This window comes from Panicum virgatum, chromosome 6K, assembly GCF_016808335.1.
Source record: "Panicum virgatum strain AP13 chromosome 6K, P.virgatum_v5, whole genome shotgun sequence".
Classification (NCBI taxonomy): Eukaryota; Viridiplantae; Streptophyta; class Magnoliopsida; order Poales; family Poaceae; genus Panicum; species Panicum virgatum.
This window is the reverse complement of record NC_053141.1, coordinates 3,817,952-3,837,651: the sequence shown is the minus strand read 5'-3', so window position 1 is coordinate 3,837,651 and position 19,700 is coordinate 3,817,952. Positions and strand designations below refer to the sequence as shown.

Here is a 19,700-nt window from a genome sequence, read left to right as displayed (position 1 = left end):
CTCCTAACGCAAAACCAAACCAAAGGTTACGCGTGTAGTAGTTTTCTACATACATACGCGTCTGACATGTGGGGCCAGCAGGCCACGTATCCTTTTCGGACTCCGACGCGGCCTGGAGATATCTTGGCGGCCGCCTCCAAGAAAAACTCGTTCACCTAGCCCAACGCGCCGCCGGGGGAAGACAAGACCCGCCGTCTCGCCGCACGTGCCCATGGCAGGAGGCACGGACGACACACCGCTGTCGCCGTGGTCGCTGAGCCTCCCGCCCAAGATAGCGGCCGCAAGATAGGGGGATCACGGACATCGCGTTCTACGACGGCAAGGTGTACGCCGTCGAGGACACCGGCGACCTCTTCGCCATGCCCACCGGCGAGGACGCCCGCACCGGCGAGCCGGCGGTGGCCTGGGCCAGGTGCGTCGTCAAGGCCTCCCGCGCCGTGTTCAGGGCCGACCTCGGCTCGTCGCGGTGGTCGGAGGTGAGGAGTGTCGGCGACGACACCGCACTCTTCGTCGGCCGGTGGTGCACCCTTGCCCGGCGCGTGTCCCTGTACGAGCTGCCGGGAAACCGAATCCACTTTCTGGACGACGACGCGGCGTTCTCCCGCGGCTGCGGTCACCACTTCGGCTCCTATGACATGAGCGACGGGAAGACCTACCCCCTCCTGCCGCCGCTGGAGCTACGACACTCCAGTGACCTGGCTCTTCCCTCAAGACGTGCGCCGCGGATCACGGCGAGCACTTGCGCCGCCCACATTGCATGGTTCTGCTTTGTGAGCTTTTCGGTGACTTGAACACCGAACAATGGATTTGTGGTGGAGGAACTAGAGGCCATGATAGATCCAATCTAGTTTTTGCAAGCTCTGATTACCATGTAAATTATCAGAGGTGCGGAGTAGCGTGGAACCTACACAGTGGTAGGATTGCGTGTTAATGATTGGTGAGGAAAAACCCCTCACGTGGTTTACATATATATAGATATACTTGTGATCAGTTTAATTTGTATACAACTCTATCTACAACAGGTTAGAGATAACAAGATCCTAAACTGATCACGTGTAACCTCAACAAACTCTTGTTACATGAAACTCTATTTCTAACACTGAGTGGTGCTGTTCTACCTTTTCCTCCCAGTTGTGTTACGCTTCTCAAATTAGGTCAAGATTTTGCCCAGTGAAAATTGATAAACTTCTCTCTTATAATAATTATAATCAGGAGAAGCATCTATGGCTTGTTTTCGAACACCTAGCTTTTGTCTGCCTAGCCCACCCAGGAGGGTACCTATTCATCTTCCGTGCGATGCGGAGGCATGCACTCGCATGGCCCAACAACTTGTAGCAGCCCATATTTCTAACACTGAGTGGTGCTGTTCTACCTTTTCCTCCCAGTTGTGTTACTCTTCTCAAATTAGGTCAAGATTTTGCTCAGTGAAAATTGACAAACTTCTCTCTTATAATAATTATAATCAGGAGAAGCATCTATGGCTTGTTTTGGAACACCTAGCTTTTGTCTGCCTAGCCCACCCAGGAGGGTACCTATTCATCTTTCGTGCGATACGGAGGCATGCACTCGCATGGCCCAACAACTTGTAGCAGCCCAATTGCTAGCAGCATGACTAAGAGACAAAAGCAACTATGCGGGAGTTGCGGAGACTCCTTCTCTCTCGAAGCGTCCGTCCCCAACAGTAAAGAAGGGCGATTCGCAGGCGATTTTCGATCCGGCGGCGAATCCGCCTGATCCTCTGCGTCTCCGGCATCATTGTTGGCGTTGGAGGTGGTGGGGACCGGTGGATTAGGCAGCCGTTGTATATACCCTATTCTACTAGGTGTGGTTTAGGTAGGTTAGGGTTAGATTTGTCTGCGCCGGTGATGCGGCGTGGATTCGTCTCCCTGTGCTGCTGCAGCTCCAGTGTGCGACGGCGGAGGTGTGGTGAAGACGAGGACGTCTTCAGCATCTTCGGCGGTTTCCCTGACACCGTGAGCAGCAGCAACATCAGGTTTTGTTTCCTCCCGAGCTCATCTGCCGTTGCTTGTGTCGGTGGTGAGTGGGATTTGGTTGTGGCTGGGCTGTGCATGGTGCTTGGCGATGGCGTCCTCTGCGGAGGATTCGGTGCCGACGGGTACGTTAAGGTTGTTTTCCTATGCATTGGTGACCGTTTCCTCTGGATGCTTCTCTGTGCTGTCGAAGTCTATGGCAACAATGGCGACGCTGACCTCACAAGCTACTACAAGGTGGCGGTTGTGTGGAATCTTGGGAGGTGTTGTCCCTTCCTCGTCTCCGTCGTCGCCGGTGGTAGATCTGGGAGGTTTGCCTACCAGCTCGCTGAAAAGCCGGATTGGAATCTGTGTCCCACCTTCTACGGTGGTTCTGCTTCCCCTTGGGATTCATCGACGTCTGGTCGTGTGGGAGCTCTGGTGCATGTGGCGTCAGATTCCTCAGTATCCGACAATGATCAGCCGGGTCGTTCATTGGTTACAAAGCAAGTCGGGTTCGACGTGCTACACAAGACGGCAAAAAAAATCTGCGATGCTTCGCCGGAGAGGAGGTTGGCTTCAAGCAGTGCGCTCCGACCGCTGGTGGCGAGGAAGACCGGGAGCTTACAAGAACTTGGTTGTAATTTTCTTTCTGCTCATGAGTGTTCTTGTAACTTTTGTGTTGTAACCGTCAAAATCTTTATATGAAATATAAACCCGGTTTCTAAAAAAAGAGAGACAAAATCAACTTAATGCATTTGGGGTCTCGGCTCTTCTCTTTTCTCCTTGCTACAGTAACCAGCGGATTAGGAAAAGCACCCTTCGACTCCGGTGTTGATTCCGCCGCTTCCCTTTCCTCTCTGGCACGGAGAGGAATGGGAAGCCAAATCAGCCGGGTGCTGTACAGTTTTAGTCTAGGTTTATGTTTTCCTAGCTAAATAATATGTCCTCATGGTGGTATCTTCACATATGGGGATTGGTTCCTTCCTGGTCTGCGACAACTGCATCATTGCCGGCGATGTGAAGCTTTTGCTCCTCTGCATGCGGCGTGACCTCCTTCTTCAAATCCGGCGACGATTGTATGAGGTACCTCATCCTTTCTTGCAAAGGGGTGGATGTTCTTGGCATCCCCGTTAAAGAGCAGCTTATCCGGGTTGTTGATGTGGTCTGTATCATTGGTTGTTTGGTGGTGGTGGGGTTGGATTTCTTCCTGACAGGGTTAAATACCACAAGTACCCCAAAGACGGGCCCTCATGGGCCAAAATCAGGGATCAGCCAGCCTCTGACAGGCAAATTAGCCCGCCTTATAGGCGTACGACCGACACCGCCCCGCCAGATGGGCAGATAGCACAGGGGCCCAAATAGGCCAACGACAGGCACGTGGCGCTCCCCCGACCCACGCCGAACCGGTGGGTCGAGAAGACCTGCGCCAACCCCGGGTGAAATCCGACCCCATAAGCCCCTCGGGAATGCCCGAGGGGGCATTAACAGCACTGGCCCGACAAGACGTGCATGCACGCCCTCTACCCGACAAGCGGGGTAGGGGCGCCGCCTACGGATCGGAGGACTGGCAGGAATGCCTCCGGTCAGCCGGACCATCATGACGCCGCGACCGGTGCCCATACCGACTGCGCCCCCTCCGGCAGCGCAATAGGACAGGCCATGCCTGATCACCCTCTGCCGCTAGGCATAGGGTAAGACGGGGTGTGGCGGGCTAGCAGGCCCTGCACCATACAGATGGGACTGGCAGCGAGTGCCCGAACACCCGACCTCTATGGAGGAAACCAACCTCGCTAAGGAAGCAGGAGGCCCGCCCCCGACGGACCGGGAGGGCGTACCACAAGTACGACGACACCATACCCTGCCACGAGGATGGTGAATAGGACCGAAGCCGTGTTAGGCAGCGCCGCGGAACGGGCGGACAAGACTTGGCTTTGGGATGCGATGAAGCACAGCTGATCGGTGGACCGTAGCTTAGGACACGTGTAGAGCTCTCGACCTCCCCATCGGACTCCGACCCGGGGGGTGAGGCACCCCCTCTTCTCGCAATGTAGCCCGACCCATCAAGGTATATAAAGTGGAGCCGGCCTTCTCTCTAGGTTCTAGGTTCTGGGTTCTGACATTCTAACACCCAGACACACATGCACTCGTTTGCTTGCAAGCGTCCCGTTATAAGCAGCCAGCACTCGAACGCAAGAACACGAAGCGCAGCACCCCCATACTAGACGTAGGGCGATTGCTCGAACCAGTATAAATCTCTTGCCTTTGAGTGTTAGCCATCAAGCTACGGAGAAGCGCGGCACAATTTACTAGCCGGTGATCGAAACACCGACACTTCCCGGTGTGGATCCTACCAGGAATCTTTTGTTTCCCCCATGCTTTTTCTGGTGACTGTGTTGGTGGTGATCGGAGTTTGGCAGTGGATGTTGGGCGTCTTGAACAGGAAGGTGTTTTAGGCGGATGGTTCAGTGCTGACGAAGTTTTCTTCGATGCTTTCTTCTGAGTCGGTATTCGAATCCTGTGTGAGCTTATCTGTGCCGGATATGTCCAAGGTGTCTGCAGTATCGCCGGGCTTGCTACCACCGATATGGCTGCTGGAGGCCAGGGGATTGTTTTGTCCCTCCGAAGTGGTTCACATGACCTCGCTGTCGTATGTGACTGTTTTGTGAGGTTTGTTCTCCACCTGCTCGTGTTTTTGAGCTGGTGTTCTTTAGTTTCCCTTGCCGGATTGCTGCTCGTCAACTGGGTGTTGCCGGTGAGGCGACCGGCGACTGAGCCCGGTGAATGGGAGGACTGCCTAGGGCGTTCAACGGGAAAATAGCATGCTTCTGGTATGCTACTGACAGGCTTTGAAGATCTTTTCGTCGATTCAGGTTCCGGCCATGAGTTTCATCCAGGGTTTTTCTTCATTGCGGGAGATGGAGAAGGCTCGGTCTGCGGCAATGACGGCGGCGAGGATCGCTAGGTACTCTAGCTGCTGACTTCTATGTAATTTTTCCTTTCGTCAGGGGTGCCCTGTTTAAGGGGATGGATGTAACAGTTCTGTGATAATGAAATCCAACCCTTCTTCTCAAAAAAAAAGGAAGAAGAGAAAAGCAACAATAGGCCTGGCAGCATGGTGCAACCAGAGATGAGATATCCTTTTATATTTAACAAAAACATGAGCAAATGTTGAACAAGTATATTCAACATTTTGAAATTATAGATTCAATACTTCTTCAAAACGAATTCAACATTTGGCACAAACTAGGAAAACATTTTACGTGAAATTCTTGAAATAGTATATTCAAAATGTTGAAACAATATTTTCCAAATGCTGAAACGGTACACTATAAATGTTGTTTTTTAGAAAATAAAAAATAAATAAAAATATATTCATATCAGATCTCATTTTATTGCATTAATTTCAATTAACATGATAGTTCAAATAGATCTAAAAACAGATTTGCGGTTCAAGAGGAAATCTCATTTGAAGCTTAGATCTCAAACTAGATTACCAATTGCCCCAGCCAATTCAGTACTTGACACCTATCCTCACCCTATCAGCCACATCGATGCATGTGCCGGCCCAGCGTGTTTCTCACGTGCCATCGCAACCGAGTCACATGAATAAAGAATCAATTTACCGGCCTGTCCATGCATTCGTGGTCCCAAACCCAACTTGAGCCTAGGCCAAAAATGGAGGCCCACTACGGGTGGGGTGGGGGTGGTGGCCCTAGGCAGCAGCACTTTTGTTGCCCGAAAAAAGTCCGGACATCCAAAAGGACCCTAAAATCAGGATCAAGAGGTTAGAGCAAAAAAAAAAGAGGAAAGTTATAGCAAATGAAACAAAAACAAAGCAGCAATTTACACGTCTAGTATGCTTAGACTTCTGCTCAGCTTGTAAATTTGTAATGGAATGGGAGAAGCCCGATTTTGTTGAACCCGCTTTCACAAACAAACGGATGTCTTTTGAAAAGGACTTGCTAAAAGCGATCTTCTGCAATTGCTTCTGATTACACTACAGTAGTGTTGTCCTGAATGGTTCAACGAGGTGATAACATGAGTAGAAATGACTCGACGCAAGAAGCTACGTGTTGGACACTCTTTTCTATTAATTCTTCCGGAAAATTGTAGTATAGAAAAAAGAGAGGTCCCTAGTGGAGTTTTTAAAACTTCAAAAATGGTTTTAACAATATCATGGTTATAAAAATTTTGGGGGGGGGGGGGTAGTTTTTTGCACCCAAACACCTATCAGCTTTCAAAAACCAAAGTACTCCATATATTCTCCTTTGATAGGCATATTTCACCTTGACACAATGACAAAGAAAACAATATTGCTTATCATCCAATTAATGCGAACAAGACTCTACTTCTCAGTTCTTCTATATGTTTACTATTGACACCTTGTTGCTGATGTTATTTATTGCCGGTCCATGTTAATAACAAACACTATCGGAAACTGTGTGTTTGTCGTGTGCCTCGACTTTACCGTGTGCAAATCCTCGGGCACACGGCAAAACAGCCATTTGCCGAGTGTTGGCAAACAAGCACACAACAAAACTATGGCACACGGCAAAGGAGGTATTTGCCGTGTGCCAGAAGAAAAAAACCTATGACAAAGCCTGCCATGTGCCACACGTCAGGCACACGGCAAAATTGCAATCAGGTAACTGCCGTCCCCCGGCCGTCACGCACTTTTGCCGTGTGCCAAGTGTAGGCACTCGGCAATGCAAATATTTTACCGTGTGTTTATTGTTTTTGCCGAGTGTTGGTAAAAAAACACACGGCAAAGTATTTGGAAAAATTTGAATCTGCCCACCCAACTTTTCCTGCTATCCGCATTCTGTACGTTGTACTCCATGTTATGTTTTGACATGTTTCTTGGTCTTTTATCTATATTTAATCATTTTATTTCATGAAACAGATCTTTTCGGATAATTCAAATTTGAACTGCAAGTTTTTTGAATATTGGAATATAATGAATCAAAAAATGATATTCACGATATTGAGTCCATTGTGAGGCCATATCCATGAAATGGAAGGCTATTTCGAACATCATGCTCAGAAACCATGACCACGAACGTGTGGCCTAACCGTTTTAAAATTCTATAAAAAGCAAATGAAGTCTGAAAATCATATATTTTATCATGATATCATAATTTCATACTACGAGGCTGTGGTAAAAATTTGAGAAGGTTTCGCACGAGTTGTCACGTATGCTCCCAACAAATCGAAGCATCTCCGGAGAAGGTCGATAGAGTTAAGAAGTAGCCGTTCAAAATTCGAGTCAAAGTGATGAGCGAATTTGGGTTTGAGTTCAAAACTTTTTGTATATGCAATACCCAACTTAGATTCTTTAATGCAAAATTTTGGTAATTTTTCGGATCCGTTTCATAATTTTAATTTTTTTTGCAGTTAAACAATATCATGTGATATACATTTAAATTGAGCTATAACTACATAAAATAATGGTTTTTTTATAGAATCATCAAACATGAATTGTTAATTCACTTTGGCAAAGTATTTAAAGTAACTTCAATCAAATTTACTTAAATATGGTATGGAAACGATTTAGTTGATACAATTTGAAATTAATTTTGAAACACATGAAATAATATATTTTTTTGCTTAGAATCATAAAACATGAATTGTTTAGTGTCTTTGGCAATGTATTTTCAATGTTCATTCGATCAAATTTTGTAAAACAACTTATGAAACCGAATTAGTTGATGCAAATCGAATTTAAAAAAAAATGTGTTTGCCGTATGCCGGACCAGGGGCACACGGCAAAAACTCTCTTTGCCGTGTGCCCTTGATCTGGGCACACAGCAAACAAGGCATCTTTGCCGTGTGCCCCAGATCTAGGCACACGACAAAAAGCCTCCACCCCCCTCGCACTTACCCGTTACCGGCCTCCTCTCGATTACACACTCACGCACGCACACTCACACGACACACACACACACCGCCGACCTCGCCTCCCCGCTGTGCCGCTGCCCTCGCCTCCCCGCCGCGCCGCCGCCCATGCCGCCGGCGTCGCCTCCCCGCCGCTGCCGCTGACGCCGCGCACGCCTCCCCACCGCCGATGCCGCTCCACGCCCGGCCCGCCGCGGCGCCCGGCGCAGCAGCGCCACCCGCGCCCGGCCGCCCCGCCGCGGCAGCGGGCGCAGTAAGGCCCCGGCCCCGTCGTCCCGACGCCCCGCCACGCGCCATGCCCGGCCGTCGTGAGCCGGCGCCCCGGCACACGCCGCCCCACCGCACACTATGCCCTGGCGCCACGCCGCCCCGGCCCCCGGCGCCCCGCCGCCTGCCGTGGCTGGACACCCCGGTACACACCGCCCCAGCCCCGGCGTCCCGGAGGTGAGCATGTGCATGAACTCCTGTGTAGGCCGGCCTTCGTGCCATGGTTTTTCTTGCCGGGTTTGGAAACCTCACCGTGCAGGGGAGGTGCTGCCAATTTTTTCAATTGACACTATTTTGTTTCTATTTTGGCAGGAGAGGCTATTGCACACCATCCTCGAGCCGTCTGCACCGACACACACGTCACCATCTCGCCCACCAACGAGCCCTAGGTGAGCACCTGCAAAAGGCCCCTCACACCGACACTAATATTTTGTATTCATCACTTTGGCAGGAACTTTATAATCGTCGCTGAAGGTGCTCACAAACGCATCCCCAATGGCATTATTCTGGGGCTGCTCTGCAAGCTACACTACCCTGGCTGCATGCAGATTGCCGGCCAACTTCAGCCGATGTCGGTGTGGGAGCACTACATCACCGCCGACGATGGACTGAATCGGGAAGGCAGGATATATCTGAATAAGGCGGAGCAGGTGTTGCACGAACTGTGGGTAAGTCTTTCGGGCACTACATTTGTCAATGCATCGCATTCATTGGACATTCTTGAAATAATGGCTTCGTTCGTGTTTATGTGCAGGAATTCTACAGATGCAAGGAGGGAATGATGACCACGGCGCGCGAGGTGGCTAACACAGCCTGTCACAAGCTGGTGGCGGATATGCTTTACGAGGCGCGCGTCCAGGCCACCTATGATTACAAACATCACATTGAAGGAGTGAAGATAGACAAAAAGGATGCGAGAAACATCATACTGACCCGAGAACAATTCCTGATGGTAAATATACAACATTATTAATACTGACTTTTTCTGAGATGAAGTACGCTCCATTTGATCTTCTTATATGTCATGTACTTGATGACGTGCAGGTGCCTCCGTGGTGGTTAGCCGGGAATTCCCAGTGCTGGGAAATGATAGTGGACAGGTGGTTTGCGGAAGGTTGCATTGGGTGGAGATGCACGAGGCTTGCCGGCAGCGGCGTTTGATGATGCCAGGTGCACCGCACCATCAGGGCAACCGTCACCTCAGAGAGTACGCAGCTAGATGGGTATGTGAATTCACTTTTTTATTCTAACGCTCAATTCTACATAATTTGTAATCATCTTGCTTTTTTTTCCACAGTCGGTGGCACATGGTGGCCAGCCTTGCTCCCAGCTCCAGGCATGGGCTTTGGCCCACAAGGGGAAGGCGACGTCTAGGGATGGGAACGGGGCCATCCCCGACGGGGATCGGCAGAACATTCTTGCCCCCGAGAAAGCAAAATGTCCCCGTTCCCCTCCCCGTCACCGCTTGTGGGGAAGAAATTTCTACCGTCCCCGTCCCCGAACGGGGATCATGTACCCGACGGGGCCCCGAAATTGACAAATCCCCAAAGAACTTGAGCATATGAGGAGGAAGAAAACTTTCACTGGGCGTCAATGGTGGATCCCGCAACCACCATCTCACCGGCGAGCGCGGACGGCGTGGTGGCGTGAGCTCGGGCATGTAGTGTGAGGCCCGGTGGCGCGGGCCTGCGGCGCCGGCGTCTGGACTCTGGAGCGAGCTACGCGCGATGTCGGGAGGGAGCTGTGCGCGGCGTCGGCGTCGACCATTGGAAGGGAGCAGTGCGCGGTGGGAGATCAGGGGGCGCGGTTGAAGAGGGACTGCGGGAGGCCAAAGGCGGCTGCTCAGCTGGACGCTGAGTGAAGATGCCGGATTGGCTAGCTAGGGTTATGGATAATGGGCTTCACTACTTGGGCTTTTTTTTGGCCCAAAGATATATGCAGACCATGCTTGGCTTGACGTTCTTGCGAAACTGGACGTTGGCTACGATCCCCGACGGGGAACGGGGACGGGGAGACAGGGAACGTTCCCTCCCCCGCTTCACCCGATGGGGACAGAAATAGCCCCGTTAAGCTCCCCATGGGGACTAAATACATACCAAATACATCCCCTAATGGATGAAATCCCTGTCGGGGATCGGGGATCGGGGCCCGTTGCCATCCCTAGTGACGTCTGATGTCACCTACCACTATGTCAAAACTCCTAATTAGTGATGGCTGAAAAGGTACATTAGCGACGGCTAAAACACGCGTCACTAAATTTTCATCACTGATGTGAACCACATCGGTGACGCGCGAACACCCGTCACTAATGATAATCATTGGTGACGGCTGTAGAAGACACCCGTCACCCATAATTAACAAAGGTGACGGCTTTATAGTTTGCCCGCCACCAATAACTGATAAAGGTGACAGCTGCAGATTTTGCGTGTCACCCAATTACTGGAAAAGGTGACCGGCGCAGCAACACGCGTCACCAATGAAGATGAAAGGTGACGGCTATATATTTTGCGTGTCACCAATGATAAGAAAAGGTGATCGGTGTTAGATACACGCGTCGCCAATGAGTATTAAAGGTGACGGCTTCATATTTTCCCCATCACTGATGAGTCAGAACGGTGACAGATGTAATTTTCACCCGTCACTGATATGGGGCACATCAGAGACACGATCTCTTAAGAGCCGTCACTAATGATTATTGGTCATTAAAAAAAATACCATATAGCCCCAAGTACAAAACCAGAACATTCAGACAGAATAGGTTCACATTTCAGAAACATTCAGACAGAACATTTCAGGTTCATAAACAAGTCGCATCATAGTTTCATAAAGTAACTTGGTGCGAGTTCACAAACAAGTCTCACATACTCACATAGGTAGATAAACAAGTCACATAACAGTTACATAGGTAGATAAACAAGTCACATCACAGTTACATAGGTAGATTCACATATGGAACTTGGTGGACTAGCAGTTTGACTAGTTCACAGAAGATGGATTGGCACAATGAAACTCTCCCTTCTTGTTGATGACTTGGGACAATACAACGGCGGCCAATCCTCCCCGAATACTTGATAGCTCACTCTCGCCGAGGGGGTCGGTTGGCACTTCAAACTCCTGCATTGTTCTTTCTGTCAACTCATTTACACTCTAGCAAAAGTCCAAAAGGTTCAAGTACTAGCTAGAAATTAAACCAGGAACACATAAAACCCCCAAAAGTCTGAGTGCAGAAATGGTGATAAATCTAAGCAACCATATTGCACAAACTGAATTAAATACCAACACAGAATAAGCTTTTAATTGCACAAACTGATAAACCCATTCAATCTTCTAGAGAAGCATGCATACATACTGTACAAACTGATAAACTCAAAAGCCTAAGCCTAAACTCTTTGACTGTATACCTTTAATAGGGCATGTTAACATTTCAAGGGTATTATGCAGGTCCATTTTCTCAGAAAAGGATGTTCGGTGACAATCAGGACAAACAAAAAAGGTAATTCTGTTGGTACATGGTGAAAAAAATGTATTTTGTCATAGTAAACAAAAAAGAAATCACATCAATTGCAATACCTCAGGACTTGAGATCATCCACAAGCGCTCTTGCTTGTACCCATCGAAGACATCCTCAACACCAGGTAACCAAAGTTTTTTGAGATCATCCACAAGCGGTCTGAGGTACACATCAATGTCATTGCCTGGCTGATGCGGGCCTGACATTAGAAGTGGCATCATGATATACTTTCTCTTGTTACAGAGCCAAATCGGAAGATTGTATATAGATAGCAAAACCGAATATTTCTTGGATCATCTGCAAATTTTCCATATATCACATTGAAGTTTCTCCACTGGGCAGAATCAGCTAGATGCCGTAGATAATTATCGTTATCCTTGCGCCCTTCCTTATGCCAGCGCAACAACTGAGCCTCCTTCTTACTTGCAAACATGCGCTTCACATGGGGTATTACTGGGAAATACCATGCCACCTTACGAGGAGCTCCATTCTTTCTTTTATCATCGCCACCATCTTTTCTACGCTTGTATCGAGAGACTCCACACTCTGGGCATTCAGTCAAATCCGTATTATCACCACAGAATAGGATGCAATCATTCTTACATGAGTGTATCTTTTCTACTTCCAATCCCATAGGGCAAATAATCTTCTTAGCATCGTAGGTGGACCTAGGTATTTCATTCCCCTCTGGAAGCATATCATGTAGTAGATCCAGCAATGCCTTGAAGCTTCGGTCAGTCCAATGATGGGTCGCTTTCAACTGCAAAAGCTTGAGCATCATGAACAACTTTGTATACTTTTCCTTACAACCAGGATACAATGGGATCTTCGCATCTCTCACTAGTTGTTTCAACTTAGCAAACTCCCCATCAATGTCATCATCATTCTCCATGGTATCACGGACCATCTCCTCCAAATTTTCAATCACACGGGCACAGTTGCCACTGATATCAACAACATCGTGGTCACTGAGATCTTGACATGTATGCATATCATCTTGGTCCGGCTGCTTGTCTGGGAGATCTTCATCCAGCTCTCCATCATTGACTCCTATCTCACCATGTTTGTTCCAACACGTGTACTTGTATTTTTTTATGAATCCCCGAATGATGAGATGAGCATGAATATGCAGCGAGTTTCTGTACTCCTTGATGTTCTTAAAATCGCGGCACGGGCAGAACATAGAGGACTTGTTTTGACTCAACATATCAGCCTCTACTGCAGATATGAATGACTTGACACCAGATAAGTATTCTTCAGAAGTTCGGTTGTCAATATACATCCACTTTCGGTCCTCCATCTACAATAATACAAAAATGGAATATGTTAGAATTAATCATGCATCAAGATATACTCCTAAGAGGGATGCAGATAGTTTTAGAATGAAAAAAGAACTGATAATTTAAAATTCATCCTAGTTTGACTTGTACTATTCAAAACTGTAGTGACTGACCAAGATAATTCCTTTAAAAAGTGTGGTCAAAACTGAAGAAAAGAATAAATACTGACATGATCAGTGAACAAATAAACAAGAGTGATACAAATTGATGAACAAATAAACAAATAAGTGTAGTGACTTAACTAACTATGAATCAGGTTCAGCTTTGATGATTGACAGTAGATTAGTAACAAATTGACGCATGCATGATTCCTTAAGAGATGTTGGACTTATTGGCATATATAATGACCAGCAACAAGGAATCAGGTTCAATTATGATGATCCGTAACAAGAAATTGATCTGTTTAATTACCATAAATGAACTTTTCTGAAAATGGAGAGAATAGAGGAGCAGGTCGATTAGCAAGCTAAGGTACATACTTGTTCTTGAGGCTGGATGATCAGTAACAAGGGGTCAGGTTCAGCTTTCTGGTTAGAAATAACAAATTGATCTGCTAATTGCTTACCATAATTGAACAACCGAGAGCAGGTCCATGAGTCAGGCTTCTTCAGGAGCAGCAACATCCAACAGAGACAAGATGTCTGCCGTGAGTATAGTCACAAAGTTCCTGGGTCGAGAGTCGTCATTTTATAAAATTGTGGTACGAAGGGGGTATACATCTATGGAACGATAAATTATTATGTGGGACGCGACCCTGATTCATCGGGGTCGATATCTTCGGGTCGATAAAGACAAAAACTATATATGTGCTACTAATGAAGAAACTAATCTGCACAAGCATATAAGAAACATATAAAAGAGTACATTTAGACCATGCTACACGTACTTAGCTCATTGTCTAACAAAAACCACACCAATCCACTGTCCTTAACCTCCTTATCCCAATTAAATCTGCTAGCAATGGAGCTGCGACCCCTTTCAAACCGGGACACGATCCAACCTTGAATGGGACACTGACCCTCTTCGACCCCGACCCTCGAATCGGAACGACGTTCCCGGGTCGAGGGACGAGGCATCGACCCCGAATCCTGTGACTAGGGGAGTCTGGCCGGCAACAGGGCAACCGGAGAGGGCACCCGGTGCGCGCGGAGCCGGGGCTGGCGGCACGCGGCCGCCCGGCGATGAGCTTGTGTGTGGATATGAGCTAGCGTGTGTGGACAGGGATGAGCTTGTAATAGTTGATAGGATAGCATCTAATAGGTGACGGTGGAACAAATGCGTGTCACCTTATATATATTGGTGACGCGCAACTAATTACGCGTCACAAATATAAGTAATCATTAGTGACGTGCGTTTAAGTTGTCCGTCACCAATAACTAGTTAGTGACGCGCGTTTAAGTTGCCCGTCACCAATATGTGCGTTCCAGGATAAAAAATGGTACTCTTGTACATTGGTGATGTCTGCGATTATTAGCCGTCACTAATCTTATATTAGTGACGTGTAACGTTGCTGTGTCACTAATATGGGTGTCTCCTTTTACTGTTTTTGACGTAGTGTACAACCCGGAGGACCCGCCCGAAGCGTACAGCAACACGACCATCCACATCCGCCTCAGTGACTACAACTCGATGGCAAGGGAGGTCTATGGGCCGGAGTTTGATCCGAGCACGTAGCCCCTTGATGGAGAAATCATCATGAGGGTGGGAGGAGGCAAGAAGCATGGCTGGTACTGGATTAGCGACAGCACAATCGACATGGCCAGTACTCCCACTCTCTCGCAGATTCAAGCTAGGAGCACCAGCTCAAGCCCGGCCATACGCCCTCGGCCAAACACTACAGAGACCCAGATGGCGGCACTGAAGGTTATTTCTATTTCATCCGTCGTTCCTTGATTTTTACATACGTTTGCTTTGTATTCTAACCCTGCAATCAAATATTGTAGGCCCAGATGCAAGCAGACTTCCAAGCACAGCAGGAGGCGGTGGAGGCAAGGTGGCAGGCCGAGCGGGAGAAGATGCAGCAAGAGTCTCGGCAGACGCAGGAGGCTGAACGCCAGAGACTGGAGCAGGCTCTTTAGTACATGCAAACTCTAGGCTCGGCGATGGGTCTTTCGCCGCCACCATTCACTCCGACTCCTCTTCCACATCGTGCAGCTACTCCTACTCCTGTGAGTGACTTGACAACTTTCTAGTTTCATTTGTCATAGTGACTTAGCACTTTGAATGATGGATAAATCTACAATGACTTTGAACTAATGACTAAGAACTTAGGATAATGCTTGTAGTTTTGTTTCTCATAATATACATGCTCGCAACTTACGATAAAGCTACAATGACTTAGTTCGAATGTTCCTAACTTAAATCTTGTCTAACACATGCAATATCTTCACCTATGTGCGGAATCAATCGACAGCATCCAATGATGGGCCAATCAATCCAGACATGTCGCCTCCGGTGCCGGCACATACTCCTTTGTGGCCGCCTCGTCACTGGACATCTTACATTCAGCAGTACTCGCAGCAGCCTTCATGGTTGCATCCGCCGCCGCTGCCGCCGGCCCCGTGAGTTGTATGGACTTGCTATTGTCTGGACATATATGCTAGCTTTGCATTTGGACGTGTATCGACTATTGTATGGACTATTGTATGGACTACTAGTGGTTGTATGGATTGCATGTGATGCATATTGTGATTTATGAAATGATTGTAATATTTATTGTGATATATTTGAACTGCCTATGATGTTTATTTGATTGGGATTTCATATACGTGACTGAACAAAAAAATAGGGTCAATGGCCACTTTGCCATGTGCATGGCCATAGCACACGGCAAAGGTGCCATTCTTTGCCGTGTACATTGCCCTGGCACACGCCAAAGTGGCCATTCTTTGCTGTGTGCCACACACTGGCACACGCCGTTAGGGCACACGGCAAAGGTGCCATTCCCGTCAAGTGGCAGTCAAAGTTACTTTTTTTTTCCGTGGCCCAGCGTGGCACACGGCAAAACCTTTGCCATGTGCTCGAGAAATGACCCACGGCAAAGATTTTCTTTGCCGGCCGTTGTATGCCGTTGGGGCAAACCTTTTGCCGTTTGTATTACAGTAAATGAGTCGAATCCCATAGTGAAATAGGAATATCATTTGTGAAAAACTTAAGTTGAAAAATAGGTCTTATATATCAAAGGTGAATAGAGGGAGTATATATTATACAAAACCGTAGTATATGTTCAATACTCCAAAAATACCTTACATCCAAACTGGGCCTTACTCCCTCCAGTCAAGATTAGTTGAAGTTTATGCCGGCAAACTAAGTGCACCCAATTTGATTGTCTGAAACGACAACTTATTTTGTCTAGAGGGATTGCTTATTTGGTGAAACTACTACGCCTGTAGTTTCAGTACTGGTCTGGACACACGTCAAGTCTTGTTCAGACCGCAGCTTGTTTCATGGACGCTGGAGACACCCTGTCATCCTCCATCCTGGATTGCATCCTCGGATCGTGCCTGTAGGTGTACCTCCACGCACAGAGCAGGTAGAGGACTAAGGAGACGAGCCCAAACACGGCGAGAAGCCAGTAGAAGAGATCGAGCCGGCCGGCGTCGAGGTCGGCGCCGTCCAGCCACCCGGTGCCCCCGCCGCGGCGCGCGGTGGCGCGGTTGACCACCCGGATGAGCAAGCTCCCGAGCCACGACGCCACGCCGAGGATGCAGAAGAAGACGGCGCCGCCGATGGACTTCATGCCGGCGGAGGCCTCGCTGTAGAAGAACTCGAGCAGGCCCACGAAGGAGGTGACGTCCATCACGCCCAGCAGGAAGAACTGCGGCGTCAGCCAGAACACCGACATCTCGGCGGCGCCCCCGCCCCTGCGGCGGGCCTCCACCGCCGCGGCCACGGCGAGCGCCACGACGCTGGACGCGAACCCGGCGCCGATGCGCTGCAGGTGCGTGACGCCGCCGGCGTACCCCGTCGCGCGCCGCAGCCACGGCACAGCGGCGCGGTCGTAGGCCACCAGCGTCAGCATCTGGAACACGACCGGGATGACGAAGAGGCTCGCCGGCGGGACGTGGGCGGCGCCGAGCCGGGTGTCCATGGTCCCGCCCTGCTGCACGGTGAAGGTCAGGAGCAGCGGGATCGGGAGGTAGCCCAGGACGGAGCTCAGGAAGACGGGCAGCATGCGGAGGATGATCTTGGCCTCCTCCACCTGCGTCACAGTGCACAGAGACCACCGCCTCCTGTCGCCATCGTCGACGGCTGCCTTGTCAAGGAACCTTATGACGCGCGCCGCAGTGCCCGAATGAAAAGTTAGTTTAAGTCCACTTAATTACTTGAAGCCTGTAAAGGCTATAATGCATGTCTTTGCTGTTGATATGGCATTGAGATTTTGCATGACAAAGACTCAACCACAAATTGAACAAGTGGTTCTTATGTGCTTTATCTTTATTTATATATTTTTTACTCTTCCGGCAGGTGAAAAGTTCTGGCAGACAACAAACAAGCCCACTTACTTGAAGCCTGAAGTTCTCTCTAGCACTTGGATGCTGGTGCATGTCCCTTCAGTGGCCTCCTCACGCATCTCCATCAAATTCTCAGGCGCTGGAAGATTCCTTTTCCTCAAGGCAGCCACAAAAACCTGTGCTTCCACAAAAAAGAACCAATCAACAAAACAGCACAATAATTTTTTGTAGCCAACAATAATATCCACATGCATGAAAATCTTATCAAGTTTGATGGCTCAGAACAGAAGACTAGTGTGTGTGTGTATGTCTATACCTGAAGGATTCTCGTGAGTGGGCTTCCTGTGGGGTTCTGATGCCGGTAGAACGGCAGGCCGGTGAGGAGGACGACGGCGCCGAGGAGCGCCACAAGCGCAGAGAGCGCCAAGCCGAGGTCCCAGCCCTTGTTGTTCTGCACCCACACCACCAACACGAGCCCCAAGAAGCCGCCCAGGGAGATGCAGAAGGTGTACCAGTTGAAGAAGCTCATCTTGCCGCGGAGCTCCTGTGGGTCGCTGTCGTCGAACTGGTCGCCGCCGAGCGCCGCCGCGCACACGCGCACCGCGCCCTCACCGAGCGGGATCACGTACAGGCCCAGGGTCAGAAGGCTCAGGTTCCGGCCGCTCACCGCCGTGCACTCGCCGGGGTGGCTGGCGATGTCGCACGGCGGCGGGTGCAGCGACGGGAAGTGTGCTTGGCATGCCAGCAGCATGTAACCCTGTCCATGGCGAGAAATAAACAACTGACGAAACAGTCGCTCAAGTAACTATCTTCCATTTTTGTCGTCATGAAACTTACCAAAATCTCGATAGGGGCGAATATGAGGATGGTGTAGAAGCGTTTGATGTAGGAGTCAGAGATGAAAGCACCGAAGAAGGTGAAGACGCAGATAGCTCCGTACAAGTTAGTGGCGGTTGTGGAGGCATCGGCGATGCCCATATGCATCGTGCCATGCAAGTAGCTCACTATGTTCAACAGCATCGGGATGTTGCCAATATTTGTCATCACAACCAAGACTGCAAATGGAGTAGTGGAATAGATTCATCAACACTGAACGTTCTACTCTTTAATCATTTACTCACATGCATCTTATTGTTGTAAAAAAGTAGATAACATAAATTGTTAAAGAAGCATTTGGCAAAGGAGAACATTTTTCCTCAATTTGTTTTAAAAGTGATTTATTGTACATTTCAAATTAGTGGAGATACATGATCTGCCAACGGTACAATCAAACAACTCGGACCGATGGTTTAATTTTTTTCTCTTTTACGACGGGTTGATTAACCCCAGTTTCACGGAACATGCTGTTCTGTATAAGTGAAAGAAAGACGGTGTTGTTACTTACAGTAGATGAACATGGTGGCTTTCACCCCGCCATGGCGCTTTGGGTTAACTGGCCGTCCCTTCCAATCTACAAGGCCTTGCAAAGCCATTGCTTCAGTAAGGCTCTCAGTACCTATTGCAAGCCAATAAGACTTCACTTGATGACCAAGCTCTCTTGGTTTTGTGTGTGTCAATGTGTCACTCTCCTTATGATCTTTGCGATCAACAAGTGTGCCTTTTATAGCCGTGGAGTGTGAGCAACCAATTGCATTTATTTTTGTGGATATAGGGGCAGCTAGTAGGTAATTAAGCTCAGGATGTTGTGCTGACTTTTCTCTGTGATCATGACTCGTTTGATATATATAACTAAAAGGATGTTTGTGTGATTGCATCTCAAGTAATAATTGTTAAGGCACTTCCACCAAAATCACGTGATCCATTCGATACCTTGGAGGACTATTTTGTCATATGCAGAGTAAAATATATACTAAGACTGCCTTTTACATGGTTGGGGTCACCTCAAAGTTAGAAAATCCTCTCCTGGTAACAAGTTTTGGGCCCTCTGATAATTCCTCCAATTCTTCAAGCACAAGTGAAACTAGACCATGTTGCTCCATCTTTTAGAAAGGTAATATATTAAGAGAAAACTTATTGACAAAACCTAATTTTGATTTAATATAAGTCTTAGCAAAACATATAGGGAATGGTTAAGTCATATTGTGAAAATATATGTGCTCTGTTTTTTTTTGTGAGGGAGCATAGAAAAAAATCCAAAGTGGATTGTATGGATAAAGAATGAATTTCCTAATACCAAGCAACCAATACTTACAAATTTATCATAGCAACATACTTTGAACTTTGAAGCAACAATTTTAGAAAAATAATTCTCTATTCCTAT

At 48.3% G+C, this 19,700-nt stretch overlaps 2 protein-coding genes across 4 annotated transcripts; both read right to left on the bottom strand.

Annotated features, from left to right (window-relative positions):
* Nucleotides 1-10,868: 10,868 nt before the first annotated feature.
* LOC120711299 lies at nucleotides 10,869-13,636 on the bottom strand. 3 transcript variants are annotated; one of them, XM_039996766.1, is made up of 4 exons: nucleotides 13,552-13,630; nucleotides 13,398-13,477; nucleotides 11,706-12,946; nucleotides 10,869-11,249 (listed from the first exon to the last, which is right to left on the bottom strand). In XM_039996766.1, exons 1-3 carry the CDS (start codon nucleotides 13,607-13,609, stop codon nucleotides 11,864-11,866), a joined length of 1,221 nt encoding a protein of 406 aa, XP_039852700.1. In that variant the 5' UTR covers nucleotides 13,610-13,630; the 3' UTR covers nucleotides 10,869-11,249; nucleotides 11,706-11,863. The 3 variants fall into 3 exon arrangements, with proteins under 3 accessions (XP_039852700.1, XP_039852701.1, XP_039852702.1); XM_039996767.1 differs by having other exon boundaries at nucleotides 10,869-11,246; XM_039996768.1 differs by lacking the exon at nucleotides 13,398-13,477 and having other exon boundaries at nucleotides 13,552-13,636.
* Nucleotides 13,637-16,161: 2,525 nt separating this feature from the next.
* LOC120711298 (protein NRT1/ PTR FAMILY 4.3-like) lies at nucleotides 16,162-19,035 on the bottom strand. The gene is made up of 5 exons (XM_039996765.1): nucleotides 18,825-19,035; nucleotides 18,278-18,495; nucleotides 17,757-18,197; nucleotides 17,492-17,616; nucleotides 16,162-17,254 (listed from the first exon to the last, which is right to left on the bottom strand). The coding sequence occupies exons 1-5, from the start codon at nucleotides 18,910-18,912 to the stop codon at nucleotides 16,414-16,416; spliced, it is 1,713 nt and encodes a 570-aa protein (XP_039852699.1). The 5' UTR covers nucleotides 18,913-19,035; the 3' UTR covers nucleotides 16,162-16,413.
* Between the last annotated feature and the right edge of the window lie 665 nt (nucleotides 19,036-19,700).